This window comes from Poecile atricapillus, chromosome 9 (genome assembly GCF_030490865.1).
Source record: "Poecile atricapillus isolate bPoeAtr1 chromosome 9, bPoeAtr1.hap1, whole genome shotgun sequence".
NCBI lineage: Eukaryota > Metazoa > Chordata > Aves > Passeriformes > Paridae > Poecile > Poecile atricapillus.
In genome coordinates, this window is record NC_081257.1 from 7,729,035 (window position 1) to 7,749,733 (window position 20,699).

Here is a 20,699-nt window from a genome sequence, read left to right on the forward strand (position 1 = left end):
GTTTCAAAATGAAAGGTAAGTCAGCATGGAGACAGCTATGCTGAAAGTGATGACTTGTCTTCTAAACATTAAAAGTAATGTTTAGAAAACATTAAACCTAAACCTCTAAACAGGTTTGGAAAACCTTTGGTTTTGTGGAACTGAAATTTACCAAAGCTTCTGCTTCCGAAGGGAATGTTGCCTTTATTTCAGGCTGGGCTGAGATGGTGGAAGGATGCTGCAAGCTGGTATGTGGTTCTGCTAGCACCAGTATAGCTCATCTGCTCCTGATGGCTTTCCAGGCGCTCCTCCTCACACAGGAGACATGGTGCTGATGTTTTAGAATGAAAGTAGCTGTAACAAAATGGGTTTGAGTTCTCTCACTTTAAAGTTGTTATTTCTCTGGGCAAATGTACACCACAGCATACTCAACACTTTGTACTGTAGAGGAGTTGTATGATGATAACAAAAAATATGGCTGAGGTGAGTTGCATAATCAAAGCAAGGAGTGGGTGCTCATGAGTGCTGCTTTTGTGAAACAGGTGGCTCTGGTGCTTCGTCGTCTACGAGAGCTGCAGGTCACTGAAATGACCACAAAACAGGAGAACAAGCGCCCCAGTCCTCGGAAAGTGCCATCAGATCCTCTGCTGCCCCTCGATGAAGAGGCTGTGGATATGGATTATGGGGAGATGACAGTAGATGGAGAGCAAGAAGAAGTTTCTGGTGATATGGAGATCTCCTTTCATCTCGATTCAAGTCATAAGACCAGTAGCAGAGTAAACTCTGCAACAAAGCTAGATGATGGGGGACTGAGAAAAAGCAAATCAGGGAAGCAGCACGATAGAGACGGCTTCCGGAAGGCCAAGCAAAAGCTGGGCTTCTCCACCTCGGAACCAGAGCGGATATTTGTTGAACTGTCCAACAGCAGCTGGTCAGAAATGTCCCCGTGGGTGATTGGCACTAATTACACACTTTACCCCTTGACTCCTGCCATAGAACAGAGGCTGATTCTTCAGTACCTGACTCCCTTGGGGGAGTACCAAGAGGTGAGCATATGACAGTGGGAGGAAGCACTCTGTGCTCTGATTCTTTGTATAAAACTGAGTGTAATTGTGGGGGAAAATTGGCAGAACTGTTATATCATTCTCTAATATTTCCTGTCATGATTAAGATTGGTAACTTTTCCTGAGTTGTTGATGACTTCTAAATTGATGAAGTCATTTGTTTGAATATTACTTCAAGTAATATTCAATATTCAGTGGATAATACTGAAACCTGAACCTAGGAAATGTGTGGTTTGGTAGTTGGAGCATGGCCCTGGGGATTTTTTTTTTTCTCCATGTTCCTGCTAAATTTGGTGCTTGATTCCATGAAGCTTTGTTTGAAATGCAGACATTTTTCCTGTTTCCTATGGGGGATATGATAGATTCCTGCAGGTAAAAGTCTGAGGAAATAATCAACTTGAAGTTCTTAATGGAGTGGTTTGTGTAACCTCTGTAGTAGTTCTGAGGAGAAGTGGCAGGGCCCACGTTATGCAGATGCTTTTGAAAACTGATATTACTTGAATGGACAAAATAATGTGGCTGTGTCAGATTTATGAAAGTGTTTCCATTTTTTAATTTTTTTTTTTTTATGGTGGTTTTCCTTTATTTGTACCAGAACAAAGCAACATGGTTTTGCTTTGTGGTAGATGTTATGTGTGTGCACCATGTGTGCCTTGTTTCTGTGAGAGCCAGAGAAACCATTACCCCCTGACACCCTGCATGCAGACTGGATTGCTTCATATGCCAGCAATAATAGGCTATAAAAATAGGAATTACGAGCATAAAGGTGTTGCAAAGAATGATGCAAAGGGTTTTGGTTTGTTGCCCTGCTCTCCTTTTTTTTCTGTTCAGTTGTTGGGTAGTTGTCTTTGCACAGATGGAAGGTGGAGCCTCTCTCCAGGGTGGTATCTGTGTGGACTTCCATAGCCGCACTTGGAGGAGAGTCTTAAGATTTCCGTGTGGCAGCTGCCATGCACCTTGCTGCAGTCAGCAGATGTATTACAAGAGGTCTGTTAACCTTTATTGCTTCCTATGGATGGAGCTGGTTACCTCTGACCTCTCATAACAGGTATCTGCTAATAGGGGAAAATTGGGGGTTTGAGAGAGTATAAACCAGAAGAGACCTTGTAATTCTCATGAAATGTTCAGCTAGTGTTCCATTTTTATTTTTCTCAGCTGCTGCCCATCTTTATGCAACTGGGATCAAGGGAGCTGATGATGTACTACATTGATTTGAAGCGAACCAACGATGTGCTGCTCACTTTTGAGGCCCTTAAGGTAAATTATTTTCAAAATACATAAAATGTACCATAAACATTGTAAAAACATGGAATATACGTTTGCTATGTGTTAAACGCAAGTGCTCATCTTCTTTAGGCTGGTGTCTTGCAGCATTCCCTGGGGTCGGAAATGGCTTTTGTTCAACTTGAATGCATTGCAGTTTTGGTTTTTTAAGTGTCAAGCACTTCAAATGAAAAAACAGGAAAGGGAGGAGGGAATAAGAAGATCTTAATTGTGCAGGAAGGGCCATTAAGTTCACCTTTCATCCATCTATTTGAAGATGATAAAAATTCCTTCTTCTGTCAAATGATTGTGTTCCTGCTGCCCTTAGATGGCATTCCTGAGTTATTCCACTGCCTGCCATCTCAAAGGATACTTGTGAGGGGTAAGGAGCAATAACAACTTACTCCCAGAAGCCCCAGCATGACATCTCTGAGCTCAGTGGTTGAAATACTAGTTTTGTGAGAGTAGTCTTTAAGGTTACCTCCCCAAGGTAAAAAGCCACACAGAATAACCTTATTCAAGCCAAACCTGCAGTGCATCAGCACAAGTTAAACTTTTCTGTGGATTCTTTCCTTCTTTCACAATAACTTCTCTGCCTCTGATTCTCCAGAGTCTTCCTCTCTGTATCTTTGTCATATGTCTGAGAATTTATTTTGAAGGAGTAGTATTCCTACAGTAGCTGTAGGTTGCTTCAGTTGGGAATAGAGTGGGGTTTACAGTGGTTCTTGCTGTTTCTTCTTAAGTTGTAGGTAATACAGAAAAGCAGTGTGCAGTACATTTCACTGCACCTGCAAGCTTCCCTTTAATTGCCTTTACACCTCATTTTGTAAAATTCCTTGTGTCAGCAATATGTCATCAAAATATGAATGGAAATTTAAATAGTAGTGATAATAGAAGGTGAGTGAATTTGAAGACAATAGAAAGACCTTAAGGTGGCCTGTTGAATAACTTCTGAGTTGCTCTGCTTTTCTTGTATTTCTCTTGCAAGATGTGTAAAAAAAAAAGTGGTAGCTCCTCTTTTGGTTTTGTTGTTGGGATAAATACTACATTGTGGATTAGATATAATGGGAGGAGGAAGTAGGATGCACAAAGCACAGAGCAGTTACTTTTTCTGCTGTCTGTTTTTCTATGGGATGGGGATAGAATTGATGACAGTTTGAAGAATCCTAGTCTAATCTGCTTTTATGATTCCTTAGCATTTGGCATCATTGCTGCTGCACAACAAGTTTGCTACGGAGTTTGTTGCTCATGGAGGAGTGCAAAAGTTGCTGGAGATTCCTCGTCCTTCCATGGCAGCAACAGGAGTGTCCATGTGTTTGTATTACTTGTCGTACAATCAAGATGCTATGGAGAGGGTAAGAGTTGTTCTTGTACTGTAACTGCAGTGGTTCTATGATTTCTCAGTGTTTCTACCTGTGTTCAAGCAGTGAAAAAATATCTCCTAAGCTTAAAAGCAAATTTATATGGATGATTGATATATGCAGAGGCATAGGAGGTATATGAATAACAGTGTATTGTTTCAAGGTGTGTATGTGAATAACAGTGTTTTGTTTCAAGAGTGTGGGTTTCAATTCCTAGGGAATTAACTGAAGACCTTGTTGGTCTTGCCTCAATACTTTAATCACCCTTTTCATTCTATTCTTCCCTCTTTCCCTCAAAAAATCTCAACAAAAACCTCCTTCATTTTCATTTGCCTTTCTTTCCTTTCTGTTCCGATGGACTACTACACCTGAGGTTGTTTTTCTCTATGCATGGATGTAGATGTTCTGCCAGATGTTATCCCCAATATGTTCAGGTACCAGGTGGAGCAGGTGTCTGTGGTACATTTTAGATTTCCGAGGAAGACAGCTTCAGGATACAGTCACTTGTCAAGTAGTCCATGCCAGACCTCAGGTCTGAAGCTGGTAGCACTGTATTCTTTGAGTACATCCAACACCAGCAGAGAAGAGATGGAAAACTCTGCTAACTTGGCACACAGCAGCTGGTGCCAGCGCTTCAGTTCCTCTTGTCACTGACCCTGACAGAGGGTTCCCAGTTCCTCCTCAGTAGAAGTAAACAGGCAAATGCAAAAGTGCAGTTCTGAGCACATGGTCTGCAAATCTCGGAGGCATAGTCAGAACAGGAAAAGACCAGCTCAGTTGTCTGCTTCCAGAGAAAAGTCAGGCTTTAGACTTACATTTGACAATCCTTTCAATTCCCCTAGGCTTCAGTGCTGCTAGAGTTTGCTAGTACCTCTGCATAGCATATGGTACTTGGTTACACTGAGCAGAATTTGTGTTTCTTCAGTGGAAACTTGTCTGCCTCTAATAGAGTGTTCTTTGGATATGTGGGAGTGGTACAGAGAAGGACTCTCTGGAGTTATACTACACTAAGGCTGCTGTATTCATTGTGCTTTGCTCTAGGAATGGACCAGTTTCTAGTCCTACGTTGCCAAATCATATTCTTTATTAGTCTAACAGCAGGTTTTTTTACTGGTCTGAAAACAGGACTTTTTATTTCATGTCTCAGATGTCCCAAGTCAAGCTGGGAATAACTGATACTCGTCCTCTGCTTCTCAAAGAGTCTTCATTCTCCTTGGACCAAATCCCTTAAGCAATCTATTTGAAATCCTCCTCAAGAATGTTCTTTTGCTTTCTAGGTATGCATGCACCCCCATAATGTGCTTTCAGATGTAGTGAACTACACCTTGTGGCTGATGGAGTGCTCCCATGCCTCAGGCTGCTGCCATGCCACCATGTTCTTCTCCATTTGCTTCTCCTTCCGTGCTGTCCTGGAGCTCTTTGACAGGCATGATGGGCTGCGACGTCTGGTTAACCTGGTAAGGGCTGTGGCTTTAAGTAGGGAACAGGGCTTTAGTGGCAGGTTTTGCACCCTGTAAGTGCAACTGTGGAGCGTTCTGTTGTTTTCTTTGGGGGTTTTCTTCCTCAATTCCCAAGAGATGGAAAGGTGGGTTGAGTTTTCTAAGCAACACGCACATGCATCCTTTTATCTTTATTATTTTTATTGTTATGATCATTGTCTAGAGACTTTCTACCCTTTGGGAGCTCTTTTGGTGCAACTGGTGGTTCAAGCAGTACTCATTCAAACAGTGGTGGCTTAGTGGTAGTCCAGATGTTTCTTACCACTCCACATAGACATGCACCTTGTTGGATGTGGATAAATGCAGCCTTGTTCCAGGAGAGGAATGGCTGTGTGTGTGCTGCAGGAGCCACAGTACCTTCTGGGCACAAGTTCAGGACACTGTTCATGTAGAGAAGCTGCAATGTCTGCAGGGTGTTGCTGTGCGCTCCTGCAGCTTGGGCCCTGTCTAACTCAAGGACATCAGTGCTGCAGGGTGCAAGCACACCGTGTGGTGCCATATTATGCCTAATAGTACTCAGCACAACACTGCCTCCAGACCTACACTGTTGTGACTTCTTTAGCTGGAAAAAAGGAGGTTCAGGGGTCATCTTATTGTTCTCTACAACTACCTGAAGGGTGGTTGTAGTCAGGTGGGGGTTGGTCTCATCTCCCGGGCAATGACTGACAGAACAAGAGGACACAGCTTTAAGCTGTGCCAGGGCATGTTTAGGTTGGATGTCAGAAAAAAATTCATCAAAAGAGTGATTGGACACTGGAGTCATCTGCCCATGGAGGTGGTGGAGTCACTGTCCCTGGACAAGTTTAAAAAAAGACTGGATGTGGCACTCAGTGCCATGGTTTAGTTGATGGGCAGGTGTCAGTTTAGGTCATAGGTTGGACTTGATCTCAAAGGTCTTTTCCAGCCTAGTTCATTCTGTGTTTCTGTGATTTCTGCCTTCACAGATAGTGAAGGAGAGGGCATGGTTCAATTCAGGCTGTTTACCCACACAGAGACCCTTTTCTGTTCAGACAGCCTTTGTCAGCTCTCAGTGTGCTTCTATGTCCCTTGCAGCAAAGGCAGCATGTTTGGGCTTGGTATGAGAGCAGCTGAGAGTTGTAGATGCTTTTTTTCCTGAAGACTGAGCTGATGAAACTTTTTTTCCCACACCCAATTTCTTTCTGAAGATAAGCACTCTGGAGATCTTAAACCTGGAAGACCAAGGAGCCCTCCTGAGTGATGATGAGATCTTTGCCAGTCGGCAGACAGGGAAGCACACCTGCATGGCCCTGCGCCGGTACTTCGAGGCTCACCTTGCCATCAAACTGGAGCAGGTGAAGCAGTCGCTGCAGCGCACTGAGGGCGGCATCCTGGTCCATCCACAGCCCCCCTACAAGGTGAGAAGCACATTGCAAGCTTTTCACATGGTTGTTGCATTTCTCAGTTGAATCCAAGCTGCAGACATACGTAGCTTCAAAGCCAGTGCAATAACTAGGCAGGCTGCAATTGTTTTATTTGTGCTTTTTTCCTGTCGCGTGGAATGGTGCTGTAACAGGAAAATACAGAGGAGCCCTTGAGGTTTGTCTGAATTACATTTGATTTAGGCTTCTGCTCATGTGCTGTGGTTCCCTTTCCATTTCTGAAAAACTCAGACAGGTTGTTTCTGATACTTGTGGGGTTTTCTGTGCTGTGAATCTCTGAAAGGACAAAATCTATATGTACATAGAGGTACATAATGCTGAAAAACTCAATAAATTTAATTGGATAATGGTAACTGAAATGCCTTTTGGACACCGCTGGTTTTAGAAATTACCCTTGAGATCCAATAATCCATAGTCTTGGCCATGGCGTTTTTTTCCCCCTGATTTCTCCCTGCAAAGCTAGTTTTGTTAATTATTTTGGGTTTGTTTGTTTCTTGTTTTTTTTTTTAACTGGATTTTATGGCTGCTGGTTTTTGAGAAACCACATTCACCTGTGGTTTCTGATTTAATTTATGATAATTTTCTGGAGGAACTGAAATAAGAAAATATAAAGGAGTTTTTGCTTCTGCAGAAATCACTTATTTTCAGTAACTAAAGAAATGTATATAAACTGTTTCTTTCTCAAGTAATTAAGAATATTGAAAGGCAAACTTGCTAGGAATTTTTTTATTCAGTATGTTTTGTAGTTAAAACTTAGAAACTGAGTACTTTTAGCAACCTTTTTTATATTTTAGCATAAATGTATACTGAATGACTACTAGATTAGTAGCTTAAAAGCAGAGTATGATTTTAATTTAATGTACCTTTTATTCTTAAATTGGCCTTAACTTTATAAGACTGTAAAGAAACTTAAAGGAAATTATCCTTAAGCTTATTATTGTATATTATAGTGACAGTTGCTATATTCCTTTATAACTGGGGAATAAACCAGAAAGTAAATACTTAATTTGCAAGAGACAGTGGTAGTCTAATCTTACAGATACAGTGTTCAGTTAAATCCCAGCAGTGGTGGATTTGATGTGCAAGTTTGTAACCCTTGTGATCTAATGGCATCCCTTCCCTGCAGGCCTGCTCCTATACTCATGAGCAGATTGTGGAGATGATGGAGTTCCTGATTGAGTATGGTCCAGCACAGCTCTACTGGGAGCCAGCAGAGGTTTTTCTCAAGTTGTCTTGTGTCCAGCTCATGCTTCAGCTCATTTCCATTGCCTGCAACTGGAAGACGTACTATGCAAGGTGAGCTGTTTGCTGTAGTGCTCTGAGTGCAGCACTTGTGACTCTTGGGCAGGACACTACATTTCCAGATTTTCTACCCTGCTGGTGTTTAAAACAGGCACGTGCTGGTTAGTGCTGTTAGGGCCTGTGCTGTGGCCACACAGTGCTTATCAAAGCTAACTCTGGGGAAAGCAGGACTAAAATTTTCAGGCAGGGAGAGGGAGGTTGAGAAATTTCTGAAGAGCCAAAATGCTTCAGGCCTTTGATTACTGTGACACTGATTTCTCAGAAAAGCTTAATTACAGTTCCGTGCCTCTTTCTATCAGTCTCAAAATTTGTTTAACCTTCTGTTGAGGGAAAGGCTAGAAAATGGTCCAAGGAGAGGGTGAAATCAAGACCTATCTTTAATCCTGGACTGAGGTGGACCAGGGCTCCCTCCTCCTTATTTCTGCTGCCTACAGGAGCTCCTTGCCTAACTTAAATTTAAATTCTTTGAAATCTGTTTTGCTTCTGCAGTTCTCTGCCTCCCTCCCACTCTCAGGTTGCACTCTCCTGGGTAGTTCTGTTTCTTTCCTTCTGCAGCTGTTTCCTAATTGCTACCTGGGTTAACTCCTACCTTTCCACACAGGTTGTTCCTCTTTTTTGCATTTTTCTGCTCTCTCACCTCTTGCTGAACAGCCCTTTTCACCTTCCACACACTGCGTCTTTCCAAAACTGGAGCCGAAGTTGGTGTCTTTTTTACTATCAGGGTTGTCTGGTTTGCTGCTAAACAGTTTCCCTTGAGTTCAGGAAAACTTCCTTCCTAGTTAACTGGTGACAGAGTATTTTGGACAGCAGTGTTTTCCAGCTAAGATGTAGAGTTAGATTAGATTCAGAAGCCTAATTTAGAATGTTTTCTTTAGTAAGTCCTAACATTCTTATTTTTATAAATACAAAATTACTGTGCTTTTAGGAGCCTGTGAGCCATGTGGGATAAATGTTGGCAGACTGCAGGCAGTGGTGTGCATGTGAGCACTGCCTTCTATGGAGACCATTTTCATTGTAAAATCAAAAGGCACCATCAAATGCAGCAGATATGACTGATTTCCTTCCATTTCTTGGAGTAAATTGAATACTATTTTATGTTATTGAAACAGCTCTGTACGTGCAATTCTAAGAAGTTCTTCTGTTGCTGTCTTCCAGGAATGACACAGTACGATATGCTTTGGATGTACTGGCCATCCTGACTGTAGTTCCTAAAATCCAGTTGCAACTGGCAGAACCTGTGGATGTGTTAGATGAAGCTGGATCTACTGTTTCCACTGTGGGTAAGCTGAATTTGTTCCTAATGACTTACACATTTATCAGTTGTCTTCTGCTATGTGGGTTTTGGCTGGCTGTTCCTTAACTACAGTGAGACAAAGGTTAAAATAATTCATGTATTCAGAGTTACTGTCAAGGATGCAAATAAATGGGAGAGTGCACTGTGGTTAAAATTGTGTCATGATTAGCACTGTGGTTGGGTTACAAATTTAGAGGCAGGTCTTTCTCTTGCACTTGTTTTCAAGAGCTCATTAAGTACAGGTGGAGGCAAATATACTTTTGTAGTGGGACTATTAGGTTTCCTCAGTTTCTCAGAAATTTAGGTCTCTTGAGAATATGGCATTTGAGAGCAAGGGAGAGGAACAATTATTGCTGTGTGAGTTACGCTCTAATTGGTTACCTCCAGGTTCAGCATGTAAATGAGTGAGATGTGCCTGGATCAGATCCAAGGCTTCTACTTTAACTAGAGCCTCACTTTTCTTTTTAAGAAAATAAAAGGCAGGCAAAATACTAGGTATAGGCAAAAGACAATTTGTTTTGCACAAAAAGTCGCTAGGCAAACACTAATTCTGTGAGGGTTTTGATATTCTGAAGCAGACATGAAGCTAACAGGAATTCTGTGGGGAGAAAAAGTCACCGAAGTCACCTTAAGTTTCTTTTTTTGCCTGATTCCTTTTGGCAGTTGTGATATGATTATTTTGTCCTCAGTGACTTGGTCCCCTTCCTTCCTCTTAGTGTTTACTTGGCTAGTGTTTATACAAGAGAGTTGCTCTGTGCAGAATCAGAGCATGTCTGTGCATCTTGCTCGGTCCAGATACCTTAGATATTTTACTCCTGGGCTGTGCTTGATCACCACATCTAAGAGATTGTGTGACACTACCTCCTGATGATGAGGTGGAGGACCAGAAGTGCAGGAAAATATTTTTCCAGGGAGGTAGAAGAATGTCTTACACTAGTTAGCAGAACTTCAGGGATTTCTGGAAGTACCTGTTTTCTTCAAATTTGTTGGAAGACTCCCGTACTTGCCTGATCAGCTTGTGTAAGCTACACTTTATAGAGTACTAAAGAAACTACTTCTTTCCCTCACTAGGTATTAGTATCATCCTTGGAGTTGCTGAGGGTGAGTTTTTCATCCATGATGCTGAGATTCAGAAATCAGCCCTTCAGATCATCATCAATTGCGTGTGTGGCCCAGATAACCGGATCTCCAGCATTGGGAAATTCATCTCTGGGACTCCGCGTCGAAAGCTTCCTCAGGCCCCCAAGAGCAGCGAGCACACGTTAGCCAAGATGTGGAATGTGGTGCAGTCCAACAACGGCATCAAGGTGCTGCTGTCGTTGCTGTCTGTGAAGATGCCGATCACTGATGCGGATCAGATCCGGGCACTGGCCTGCAAAGCCCTGGTGGGGCTGTCGCGCAGCAGCACCGTCCGGCAGATCATCAGCAAGCTGCCCCTGTTCAGCAGCTGTCAGATCCAGCAGCTGATGAAGGAGCCGGTGCTGCAGGACAAGCGCAGCGAGCACGTGAAGTTCTGCAAATACGCTGCCGAGCTCATCGAGCGCGTCTCGGGGAAGCCCCTGCTCATCGGCACGGACGTCTCGCTGGCGCGGCTGCAGAAGGCGGATGTGGTGGCCCAGTCGAGGATCACCTTTCCTGAGAAGGAGCTGCTGCTGCTGATTAGGAACCATCTCATCTCTAAGGGCCTCGGGGAAACGGCATCTGTCCTTACGAAAGAGGCTGACCTGCCCATGACTGCAGCGTCTCACTCTTCTGCCTTCACCCCTGTTGCGGCCGCTGCCTCTCCGGTGACGCTGCCTCGCACTCCTCGCATAGCTAACGGCATCTCGGCCCGTTTGAGTAGCCACACTGCTGTAGGTTCCACTGCCACCTCTGTCCATGCTCAGGCAAGGCCGTCTGCATCCCAAGGTCCACCTGCCCTTCCAGGCCCTTCTTACGCCAGCAACTCTCCTCTGATTGGCAGGATTAGCTTTGTCAGGGAGAGGCCGTCTCCCTGCAACGGCAGGAAAATCAGAGTGTTGCGACAAAAATCGGACCATGGCGCCTACAGCCAGAGCCCAGCTATCAAAAAGCAGCTGGACAGACACCTTCCTTCCCCACCCACGCTGGACAGTATAATCACAGAGTACCTTAGGGAGCAGCATGCCCGCTGCAAGAACCCTGTTGCCACCTGTCCCCCTTTCTCTCTCTTTACTCCCCACCAGTGTCCTGAGCCAAAACAGAGGCGCCAGGCGCCCACTAACTTTACCTCACGGCTGACCCGCAGGGCGGCCTTTCCGAAGTACGGAGGGGTGGATGGTGGCTGCTTTGATAGACACCTTATATTTAGCAGGTAAGGAAGAAAACTATGTTGTGATCCCTCTCAGGATGTACCCTGTGCCAAAAAGCCTTACCTGGATTCAGGCTGTGCAGTCCCACAGTGGAGTATCCTTGGAGACAAAAGAGTCACATTCACGGTGACAGTGAGAGAGCCTTGAAAGGCATTTTTTAGTAGCTGTTCTGTTTGTCTTGTCCTTGGTGCTGACCCTTAGTACACGAAGCACACTTTATTTTCAGTAACAACATTGACTAATGAAGCTGGTAGCTCTTTGTTCTTTTTTGGAAGGTGAGTATGCAGCACCAATTTTGTGAGAGTGCAACGTAGCCTTGAGGATGGTTGGCTGACAGATGCAGGACAGTGAAATCTGTATTTTGTTCTTGCAACGGAATCGTCAGCACCACCAGTTGTCTTTTTATGTGGCCTTTCCTGAGGTTAAACTGGAAGGTGATGTAAAGTTTATGAAAATGAAGGTGCCATGTTCATGAAAGCATCTTCACAGTGAAAGCAGTGTCACTGTGGGAAGTTATGATGCCAGGACATTGTTTGGCTCATGTGACATCTTCTTGTGCTAAGTGTTTCACAACTGTTAGGATTTTTTTTTTCGCTAGCTCTCTGTTCTTACCCAGGTGTTGACATTACAGATTTTCCGTCAGTCCAGCTTTGAAGATGGAGTCCAAGTGCTTCAGCTGAGTGATGTGCTTTAACAGAAGTACCACATAGTGGAAAAGAAACCCTGAAAGATTGCAAACACTGTTGTAATAGTCAAGCACTAGTCTTCAAAATGACATTTGCCTTACTCTAGAAGAAAGCTGTAACTTGTGCCCATGTAATCTTTAAGGGCTGGATTTAATATCATCACACAGCATTTCAGTTTTGCTTCTTTCTCTCCTTTGGGTTACCCACGTATTTTTGCCTTCTCTAGGTTCCGTCCAATTTCTGTGTTCAGGGAAGCAAATGAGGATGAGAGTGGCTTTACCTGTTGTGCATTTTCAGCAAGAGAACGATTCCTAATGCTGGGTACTTGCACGGGGCAGTTGAAACTCTATAATGTGTTCAGTGGACAGGAAGAGGCCAGTTACAATTGCCATAACTCTGCTATCACGCACCTTGAGCCATCCAGGGTAAGGAATCACAGACCTGTTCTGATTTTTAGCAGTTCTCACTGCCTAAGCCATGGTATGTTTTGGGCCCATCTAGATATGTACATCTGAAATGTACCTACTGTCTGGCCTGCAGTGCCTGTCATTGAAGTACTTCCAATAGCTGCATATTCTTGCTCTTGTGAGGTCTACATACAAGATTTTTTTCTTCCCAAGATAATAAAGAAGATACACAGTGGCTGTGTGACTTCTTAAGAAATTAATATATATGTCTGGAAGTGGAAAAATGCTTAAACTGACAAATACACATTTATGTGTGAGATAAGGTACCAGAGTTTATATATCTTTGCTGGAGAAAGAAACCTTTCAGGGGATGATTCTAGGAAGAAAGCAAGATTTATAAGCAGAATGGACTCCCCTTGCAGGGCATCAGAATTCAGCCATGGATTATCCTGATTTTATCTGCTGTTAACATTATAGATTGTTCCTATTGTTACCTGCAAGGTTTGTCTGCCAAGGGCTCTTTGTTATACATAATATTATATACTTGGATTTTATCCCTACAGGAGTAGTATTAAGCACAAAAGTCTGCTCTACTGTTTCTAAATAGATCTTGTAAGTTAAAAGTGTACAGGTAAAATGATAACCTCTGTTTTCCCTGGTGTTCTTTTCCTTTCCTCGACTCCAATCTGGAAATCCAGGATGGATCTTTATTGCTGACATCTGCTACGTGGAGCCAACCTCTGTCTGCATTGTGGGGAATGAAGTCTGTCTTTGATATGAAGTAGGTACCCTCTGATTCAGCTGTGGGGTGTGCTGCAGTTGGAAGAACCATTTGATACAGGAATAAATTCTAGAACAGAATAGTACATACCTTAGAATGTCTTGTGAAAAATAAAATGGGAGCCCTTACTTATGTTGGTAATTTCCCTATTTTATTTGGTACAGAGCAAATTCTACGTAAGTTTTACCTGAAGTTCTGTTTCATGCAAGATATATCACTAAAATCACTGTTGTTCCTGAAGGCAAAGAGACATGTTTGTTTTTATTCTCATGTTTCTAAATTATCTTGGCAATCTTTCTGTAGCCAGTTCAGAATTTGACTAGGATAGTGGTTTGCATGGTGAAATTGTCAGACTTGGACTGCAAACTCCTTAAAATCTATTGCAGTATTTAAAATTGTTCCTTCCCATAAAAAAATGAGTGGAAAAGTCTTCATTTTTAAAAGGTTTGATTGTTATCTGCTTTTGTTATAAACAACTGTTTTGGTGTGACCTGTGTGAGGTCAGCTAGAGGCCTTTCCTCAGAGGCAAGGTTTAATTCCCTCAGGCTGCACATCTTTCAATGTTCACGATGCCATCCACTGCTGACTTCTCCAGTGTTATATTTATGGCAGGCTCTGTTGCATGATGTGGTCAGTGGTAAAGGAGAGGATTTTCTACATCTTTATTCCGTTGTTGAAACCTGTGCTAGAACTGTTGGTGTTGTTTGGGTTATGTAGAATCTGCAATTCCTTGACTGCTTTACTGACTGTATCTGCAGGCATTCCTTCCCTGATGACCACTATGTGGAGTTCAGCAAGCACTCTCAGGACAGGGTCATTGGCACAAAGGGAGACATTGCACATGTAAGTACCAGGAAAGTTCCTGGTGAAGTGAATCTCTTCCAGAAATATAATTTTTCATAGGATGTCTGTTAATTGATGTGAGTGCTTTGATGCTCTGTGTAACTGATGAGCTTCAGGGGAAAGTTTTGAAAGTGTCAAATAACTTCTCCTTGTTCCCAAGGATATTAACTTGTTCATCACAAGCAGTGTGGATGTGTTGCCCTCTGGGCAAGTATCCTGGGCAGTTTTAGATTCTGCTGTTTTATTCATTTGAGAGAGGTCATGCAGGATTTTTTTTCCCCTCTGAAGCTGCTTTCTTAGCTTTGCTTTTCAGTAATAGCAGTAATAGTACTAATAATAAAGTTCCACTGTCAACAGTAGCTCAGTCAGTAGCTGTGAGAAATGACCTATTAGAAATGTCCTCTTTTCTTCCCCTCCCCCCCCCAGATTTGCAGCTTACTTTTGGGTAATTGAACTTTACCACTGTCTCTTTGGAGAGTATTGTTGTAGTGCTTTGCATTCCTGCAGGTTGCACAGACAAGGCTTCACAGGCTTCTGCTGCTTTGCAGTTCTGATTTGCATTTGTAACAGGTTCCGTCTCTCTTAAAAGAGAATTTGCGTAAAAATTTTCCATGAAATATAACTTATTCAAATTACTCATAATTTCACATGTTACTCTGATTTGTTTAAAGTAAACTTTCCATTCCTGCCCAGTTTTTAACTTGGATTTAGCTGGAAGTTTGTGTATTGTGTTTATGTGGTAAACAGATTTGTTTTCCAGTTCTAGAGAATATTTTCCTCTGTAAATTTGAACAAGAGCTAAGCTCTGAAGGATGTTACAAATCAGATTTATCTGAGGAGATAATTATAAACCCTTTGTACTAGTATAAAGCTCTTTCTATATTCCAAAAGTTTCTTGTGCCAAAGCTCAAATTCGCCTTTCTGTGTAAATGCCAGGAATTTTAACTCATTTTCTATAGTTTCTGGCTTTTTTCCCCTCACTGTGTGCTTTGGAGTTTTAATGTTTGTAAATACCATCTGCTCTGAAAGCAGTTCCATTTCTGAAATACTTTCTGGCTAAGTGGTACCTTGTGATTGCAGCTTCCCAGTCCACTCCTCGAAGTGGGGTTATTTTATTTGGAACTTATCCTGATTGTAGTGAAATGTGTCAGTGAACCTGCAGTAAGCCAAGCATTGGCCAAAACTTGTTGTGGGGCTTGGTTCCAGCTGTGAAAAACTATTTAAGGGCTGGTAGAGGAAGAGTTATTTATGGAATGCTGTCACATGAAGTGGAAAAGTGAAATGGGGAATGGGTCGATTCTGTAAGCAATCTAGGAAGGAGAATTTTAGGGGGGATTTTAGGCACAGGTATATTACAAATTGTGACTAATCTTTCTTTTTCTTTTTAATCTAAAAGATCTATGATATTCAGACTGGCAACAAGCTGTTGACTCTGTTTAACCCAGATCTTGCCAACAACTACAAGAAGAATTGTGCCACCTTTAACCCCACTGATGACCTTGTCCTAAATGATGGTGTCCTCTGGGATGTCAGATCTGCACAAGCCATCCACAAGTTTGACAAATTCAACATGACTATCAGTGGTGTTTTCCATCCCAATGGGCTGGAGGTCATAGTCAACACTGAAATTGTATCCTTTGGGCCGCAGTGGTAACTAGTACTGGGACCTTAAGAACCCATAGGGATGAACAAGTAGCTGTTTGCAGAATTGTATTAATGGTCTTCTGTGTTACATGTTATGTGTGGCAACAGAAGTTTCTATCTGTGAGTCAAGGAGGAGCAGGGACTGTTAGGTAGCTTATTTAAATCTAGATTCTGCCTCTGATGCAGTCTAGAGAAAATACTTAAAAGAGAGAGAGCAAGAGAGAATTTCTTCTCTGATATACTGCATAGCTCCTCAGCTCTCTTCCCATGTCTTAACAAGATCAGCCTTGAAGGTACTGCAGTCACCTTTCATGACTGGGAATGGCATTTTGAGTAGGACCTTTCTCAATTTGAACACGTGGAATTGTAGTGCCAGTGTCCAATTCTGCTTCCATCATATTTACAAGACAGAGGCAATGAGGTTTCTTGAGCTCAATTAGCCAGTTCTTTGTCACTTCACTGAAAAAGAAATAGAAATTTTCAGTTGTTTGTTGTTCCTTAGCCTGTGTTTTTTCAGTGGGACCTCCGAACTTTCCATTTGTTACACACAGTACCTGCACTGGATCAGTGTCGTGTGGTCTTCAACTATACTGGCACAGTGATGTATGGAGGTAGGACTTCTCCCCTTACATCACTCTCCTGGGTCACCTCTTTTGAGATCAGTAGATGCTTGTTCAGTGAAATGCGAAGCTTCAGAGATTGTGTAACTCCAGGCCATACTGGCATGTGTGAACTGGATTTTTTTCTGGGATGGTCATGCTACATATATTGCTGACAAAGACAGTTTTCTGTAACATCAGCAATATCACAACTAATTTGTGGGATTAAAAAGCAGCCTGTTGTATAATGGCAGATCCAGTGATGCTTGAGAAAATAATTTTGTTCTCTGTATTAAGTTTTGATGATCTGTGGTATCAATAAAGGCATCTCTGGAAGAGTAGATATTAAATGGGTCTTACCAAGCTATTAAATATAAAGAAAATTAATGCCAGAGTCTCACTTGATATGAAGTTGATTAATGGTAGTGACTAATGGAAGGCAGATTTGTGGAATAATCTTTCCTTGTTTCAGCTATGCTGCAGGCAGATGATGAGGATGACCTTCTGGAGGAGAGAATGAGAAGTCCTTTTGGCTCTTCTTTCAGGACATTTAATGCAACTGATTATAAACCTATAGGTAAGAGAGGAGCCAATAGCTTTGTCTGGAGGTTTGGTGGTTTTCTGAAAGTTTGCGTAGTAACGTTCACTTCTCTTTGCATGTGTGAGAAAACAAGCTGCTGTATCCTGTTCTGGGAAAAGCACAGGAGTTGGGTTTAGCACTGACATAATTTCAAGTATCATATCCCATTCAGTGTATGACTGCTTTACTTGCTCCTGTTCAGCAGTTCTGACTGTATTTCCTCTCTACTTTCCAAGTAAGGCGTAATCTGAGGTAGTAGGTCACTTGGCCAGGATGGCATTGCTCTCATTTCACACAGGGCTCTTTTTTTAGCTGGTAGAGCTAAGGTAATTGCTGCTGTGGACATAAACAAATGTGGCTTTTGCTGTTGAAGGGAGGCATAGGTCACAATTCAGTCCCTTTGTTGCACCTATTCTGAAGGATGACCTGTTGTTTTCTGTGCTTGGGGAAACCAATAAATGTATTATCAAGGGAGGAGGCACCGTGCAGAGCAGGTTAAGAGCTTACATGCCTGTTTTTTACAGTGGTCTTCAATGTTTCTATTCTTTATTACAGGTTGAATAACCTACAAATATTCATTTTGCTCATTTCAGCTGTTCTCTCTTGTCCCAAGACTGTATTATTTGCTTTTAGACACTTCTTTTTCAGTGAGCATTAAGTTAACCACCGAGTTTGTTCTGTGATGTTTTCCAGCTACCATAGATGTAAAGCGGAATATCTTTGACTTGTGCACAGACAGCAAGGACTGCTATCTGGCTGTCATTGAGGTAAAGAAGCTAAAACCCCCCCTGGTCTCTGTAGCTGTAGTTTGAATGCACTGCTTGTTGTTTCTTTTTTGAAGTTCCTGCTGTTAAATTCATGTCCTAGGCAGTGGTGGTGTTTTGATAGTGCAAAAGATGCTGTTCGCTTTTTATTCTGCACCCTTGCAGTCTTGTTCTGTTGCCTCTTATTCCTTAAATTTCCAAACACAACTGCTTCTCTTCTTCAAACTGTTCCTGCTTTAAAATGTACAGATATTTTCCTTCTCATGAGCATAAAGAAAAATGTGGGTTTTTTCTTATTTATAGCAATAATTTCCTATTATTGCAAATTAAAATGTGCACTGTACCAAATAACTGGGAAATGCAATCTTTCAGGGGCTTCCCACAGAGCCTTTCTGTGAATCACCCTTACTGTTCCTATTACACTTGTCTTCCTAGAAAAATCCCAGAAGCTAAGGATTTGAAGCAAAAACTACTGAGCTAAACTTCTGGTTTGTTAAGGGAGCAGTTCTTTGCTCTGTAATATGTTGTCAGAATCCAATTTCTTGAAGTCTGATTATGCACATATAATGAATAATGTGAAATCCTGTCAGCTTTATTCTCCGTGAGCCACTGATCCCTACAGACCACAAAAGCAAATCAAGAGTTTGTAGCAGAGAAAGTTCATGTTTAAATACTGAAGTTGGAGATGACAAGGTTTGTGAGAAACCAAATGAAAATTTTCTTTGATAGGAGTCATTGGAAATGTCACTTCAGGGAACATGACAAGTCTTGAAACCAAAGCGACTCATTTTAGTGCTAATTGTAGTGCTGCTGGTAAATGGGAGGGAAGGATTTTGGAAATGTTGTTGTGATTGAGATCAGATGTAGCATTGAATATGACAGCTGAGCACCATTCCTGGGGTTAATTCCTGTGGGCATCTCCCCTGCAGAACCAGGGCAGCATGGATGCCATGAACATGGACACGGTGTGCAGGCTCTATGAAGTGGGCCGGCAGCGGCTGGCAGAAGATGAGGAGGATGAAGAAGAAGATCAGGTGAGAAGCATGGCATTGATCTGTGTGTTCAAGAGTAGCTGTTAGCCCTCTACATGTGTTCATTTATTACCCAGAATGTACAGAGGCCTCATTTGGCCTCACCTAATGTGAAATAGATTACTGTCAGTGTAAACTAAGTAAGACCATCTGTGCAGAACCTGTATGAACAGTAACTTTGTGCATTGTAAATTAACACAAACATTTATAGTTTATTTATTAATTTCCTTAAGTATTCAGCCTTAATCAGAAGCTTTGCTTTTTGTTCTGCTTTTTTTTTTAAAGTATTTCAACCCCCAATATAGACAGTAGTGCTTGAGGCTTTCCTTTTTTCAATTCCAATTCTCATATTTGGACATAATTTATCACCAGTTTGTGAAAGAGACAGCTTGTGACTAATGCAGTGAAACTGCGCAGTACTTCTACACAGCAAAAGGTTTAAAGAATTTTGAAGAGGGCTGTAGGTTTGCACTGGAATGTGTTGGTTTTCCTTCTCTGATCAGCTGTTTGATCTCTGGCAACTTGACAGAAGAGCTCAGAACTGCAGTAAGTGCCCCTCAGGGTGCAGCTGGTAGAATACACAGTAGCACAGAATGCTTACTACAGTAAAGTGAGAATTAAAATTCCACAGAATCAATTTGTAACTTTGTGGGTGTCAGGTGTTTTGGGTTTTTTTTTGGACAGGCAAAAACCTTATGCTTCAATTCCCAAAAGATTTAAAATGCATTATTCTTTGCTCTTTGGTGTCTGCATCCTAGTAAATCATACATTTGTATCTCCTGTGAGAAAAGCTGACTTCACCTTTTTCCAAAGAATGCCAGAAGGTAATACTTTGGTGGGTTTTTTCCCAGACTGTGTGGAAAGCTGGATTTGTGCTACCCTTTCTATCTCTGAATCTTCCTGTTGCTAGGTTAAAACTCATGCTCTCTAGTTCAGAAGACTGGAGAGCAGGTCTCAGGAAAGAGTAACTTTCTTTGCAGTGAATTGTTATTATGATTTCCTGTAATTCTGAAGATAAAGCAGTAGTTCTGGTTTGGGTGTGAAGTGTGCTTTCCTGGCCACTGAGTGTGCTACAAGGTTGCAGTTGAAGTCTTGGCATTCTTTTGAAATCACCGGTCGTTGTTTCTATCCCTAGATTGGATAGATTAGAAGAATAGAATTTCTTGGGAAACAATGAAGAGGAAGGAGAGATTATTGCTCTCTCCCTTCTTTCTACATCCCAGCCAACCACTGCTTGCCATGGCCAATATTTACTATTTCTATCTCCACTTCCACTGTTTTGGTTCACTTTCACTATATTTTAGTATTCATATTTTCTTTATAAAATCTCCAGAAATAGTTTGTAGCAGAAATGAGTTTGGTGTTGTACAATGATTAACTAGTAGCTGTCAGGGCACTGCTTTGCAAAATCCAGCTAAGTGTTGACTTAAGGGAGATCTGTGTTTGTGCAAGGCAGTCAATGGTTCCAGGCTGTAACACCAGGTACCCAGCAGAGATAAGGGATCTGCCATCCATCAGATGTGACTGGGGACTCTTTCTGTCTTACAAAGAGAGGTGGCCCCAGGCAAATCTAAGTGTGCCAAAAGCTTTTCTGTAAAGCTGATGGAATGTTCAAACAAAGCTGCTCCTGGATCAATTTGCAAGTTAAGAGTGATTAGTTGGTATTGCATAAACTGCTGCTTTTTATGGTCTCAGTTTCTGGGGTCTGTATTCGTGTCCTAGACAGCAACTTTTAGGGATAGTTACAACCAAGTTTCTTTAGTAAGAGAGATTTGGTCTTAATATAAGCAACACTTATGAACCCAAATTCAATTCAATGTACATATATCTAGGCAAACACAACTAAGTCCCTTGCTCTTTGTCCCACAGCTG

At 42.0% G+C, this 20,699-nt stretch overlaps 1 protein-coding gene across 2 annotated transcripts in view; it reads left to right on the top strand.

Annotated features, from left to right (window-relative positions):
- DCAF1 (DDB1 and CUL4 associated factor 1) overlaps positions 1-20,699 on the top strand; it is a 47,898-nt gene that overhangs the window by 13,636 nt on the left and 13,563 nt on the right. For both annotated transcript variants that reach the window (XM_058845183.1, XM_058845182.1), the window contains exons 7-22: positions 522-1,025; positions 2,199-2,300; positions 3,503-3,661; positions 4,945-5,124; positions 6,333-6,542; positions 7,693-7,862; positions 9,024-9,148; positions 10,234-11,494; positions 12,405-12,603; positions 13,284-13,366; positions 14,125-14,209; positions 15,606-15,839; positions 16,371-16,464; positions 16,925-17,029; positions 17,726-17,799; positions 18,726-18,830. In XM_058845183.1, coding sequence (XP_058701166.1) covers positions 522-1,025; positions 2,199-2,300; positions 3,503-3,661; positions 4,945-5,124; positions 6,333-6,542; positions 7,693-7,862; positions 9,024-9,148; positions 10,234-11,494; positions 12,405-12,603; positions 13,284-13,366; positions 14,125-14,209; positions 15,606-15,839; positions 16,371-16,464; positions 16,925-17,029; positions 17,726-17,799; positions 18,726-18,830 — 3,690 coding nt within the window. The remainder of the gene's footprint in view (positions 1-521; positions 1,026-2,198; positions 2,301-3,502; positions 3,662-4,944; positions 5,125-6,332; positions 6,543-7,692; positions 7,863-9,023; positions 9,149-10,233; positions 11,495-12,404; positions 12,604-13,283; positions 13,367-14,124; positions 14,210-15,605; positions 15,840-16,370; positions 16,465-16,924; positions 17,030-17,725; positions 17,800-18,725; positions 18,831-20,699) is intronic.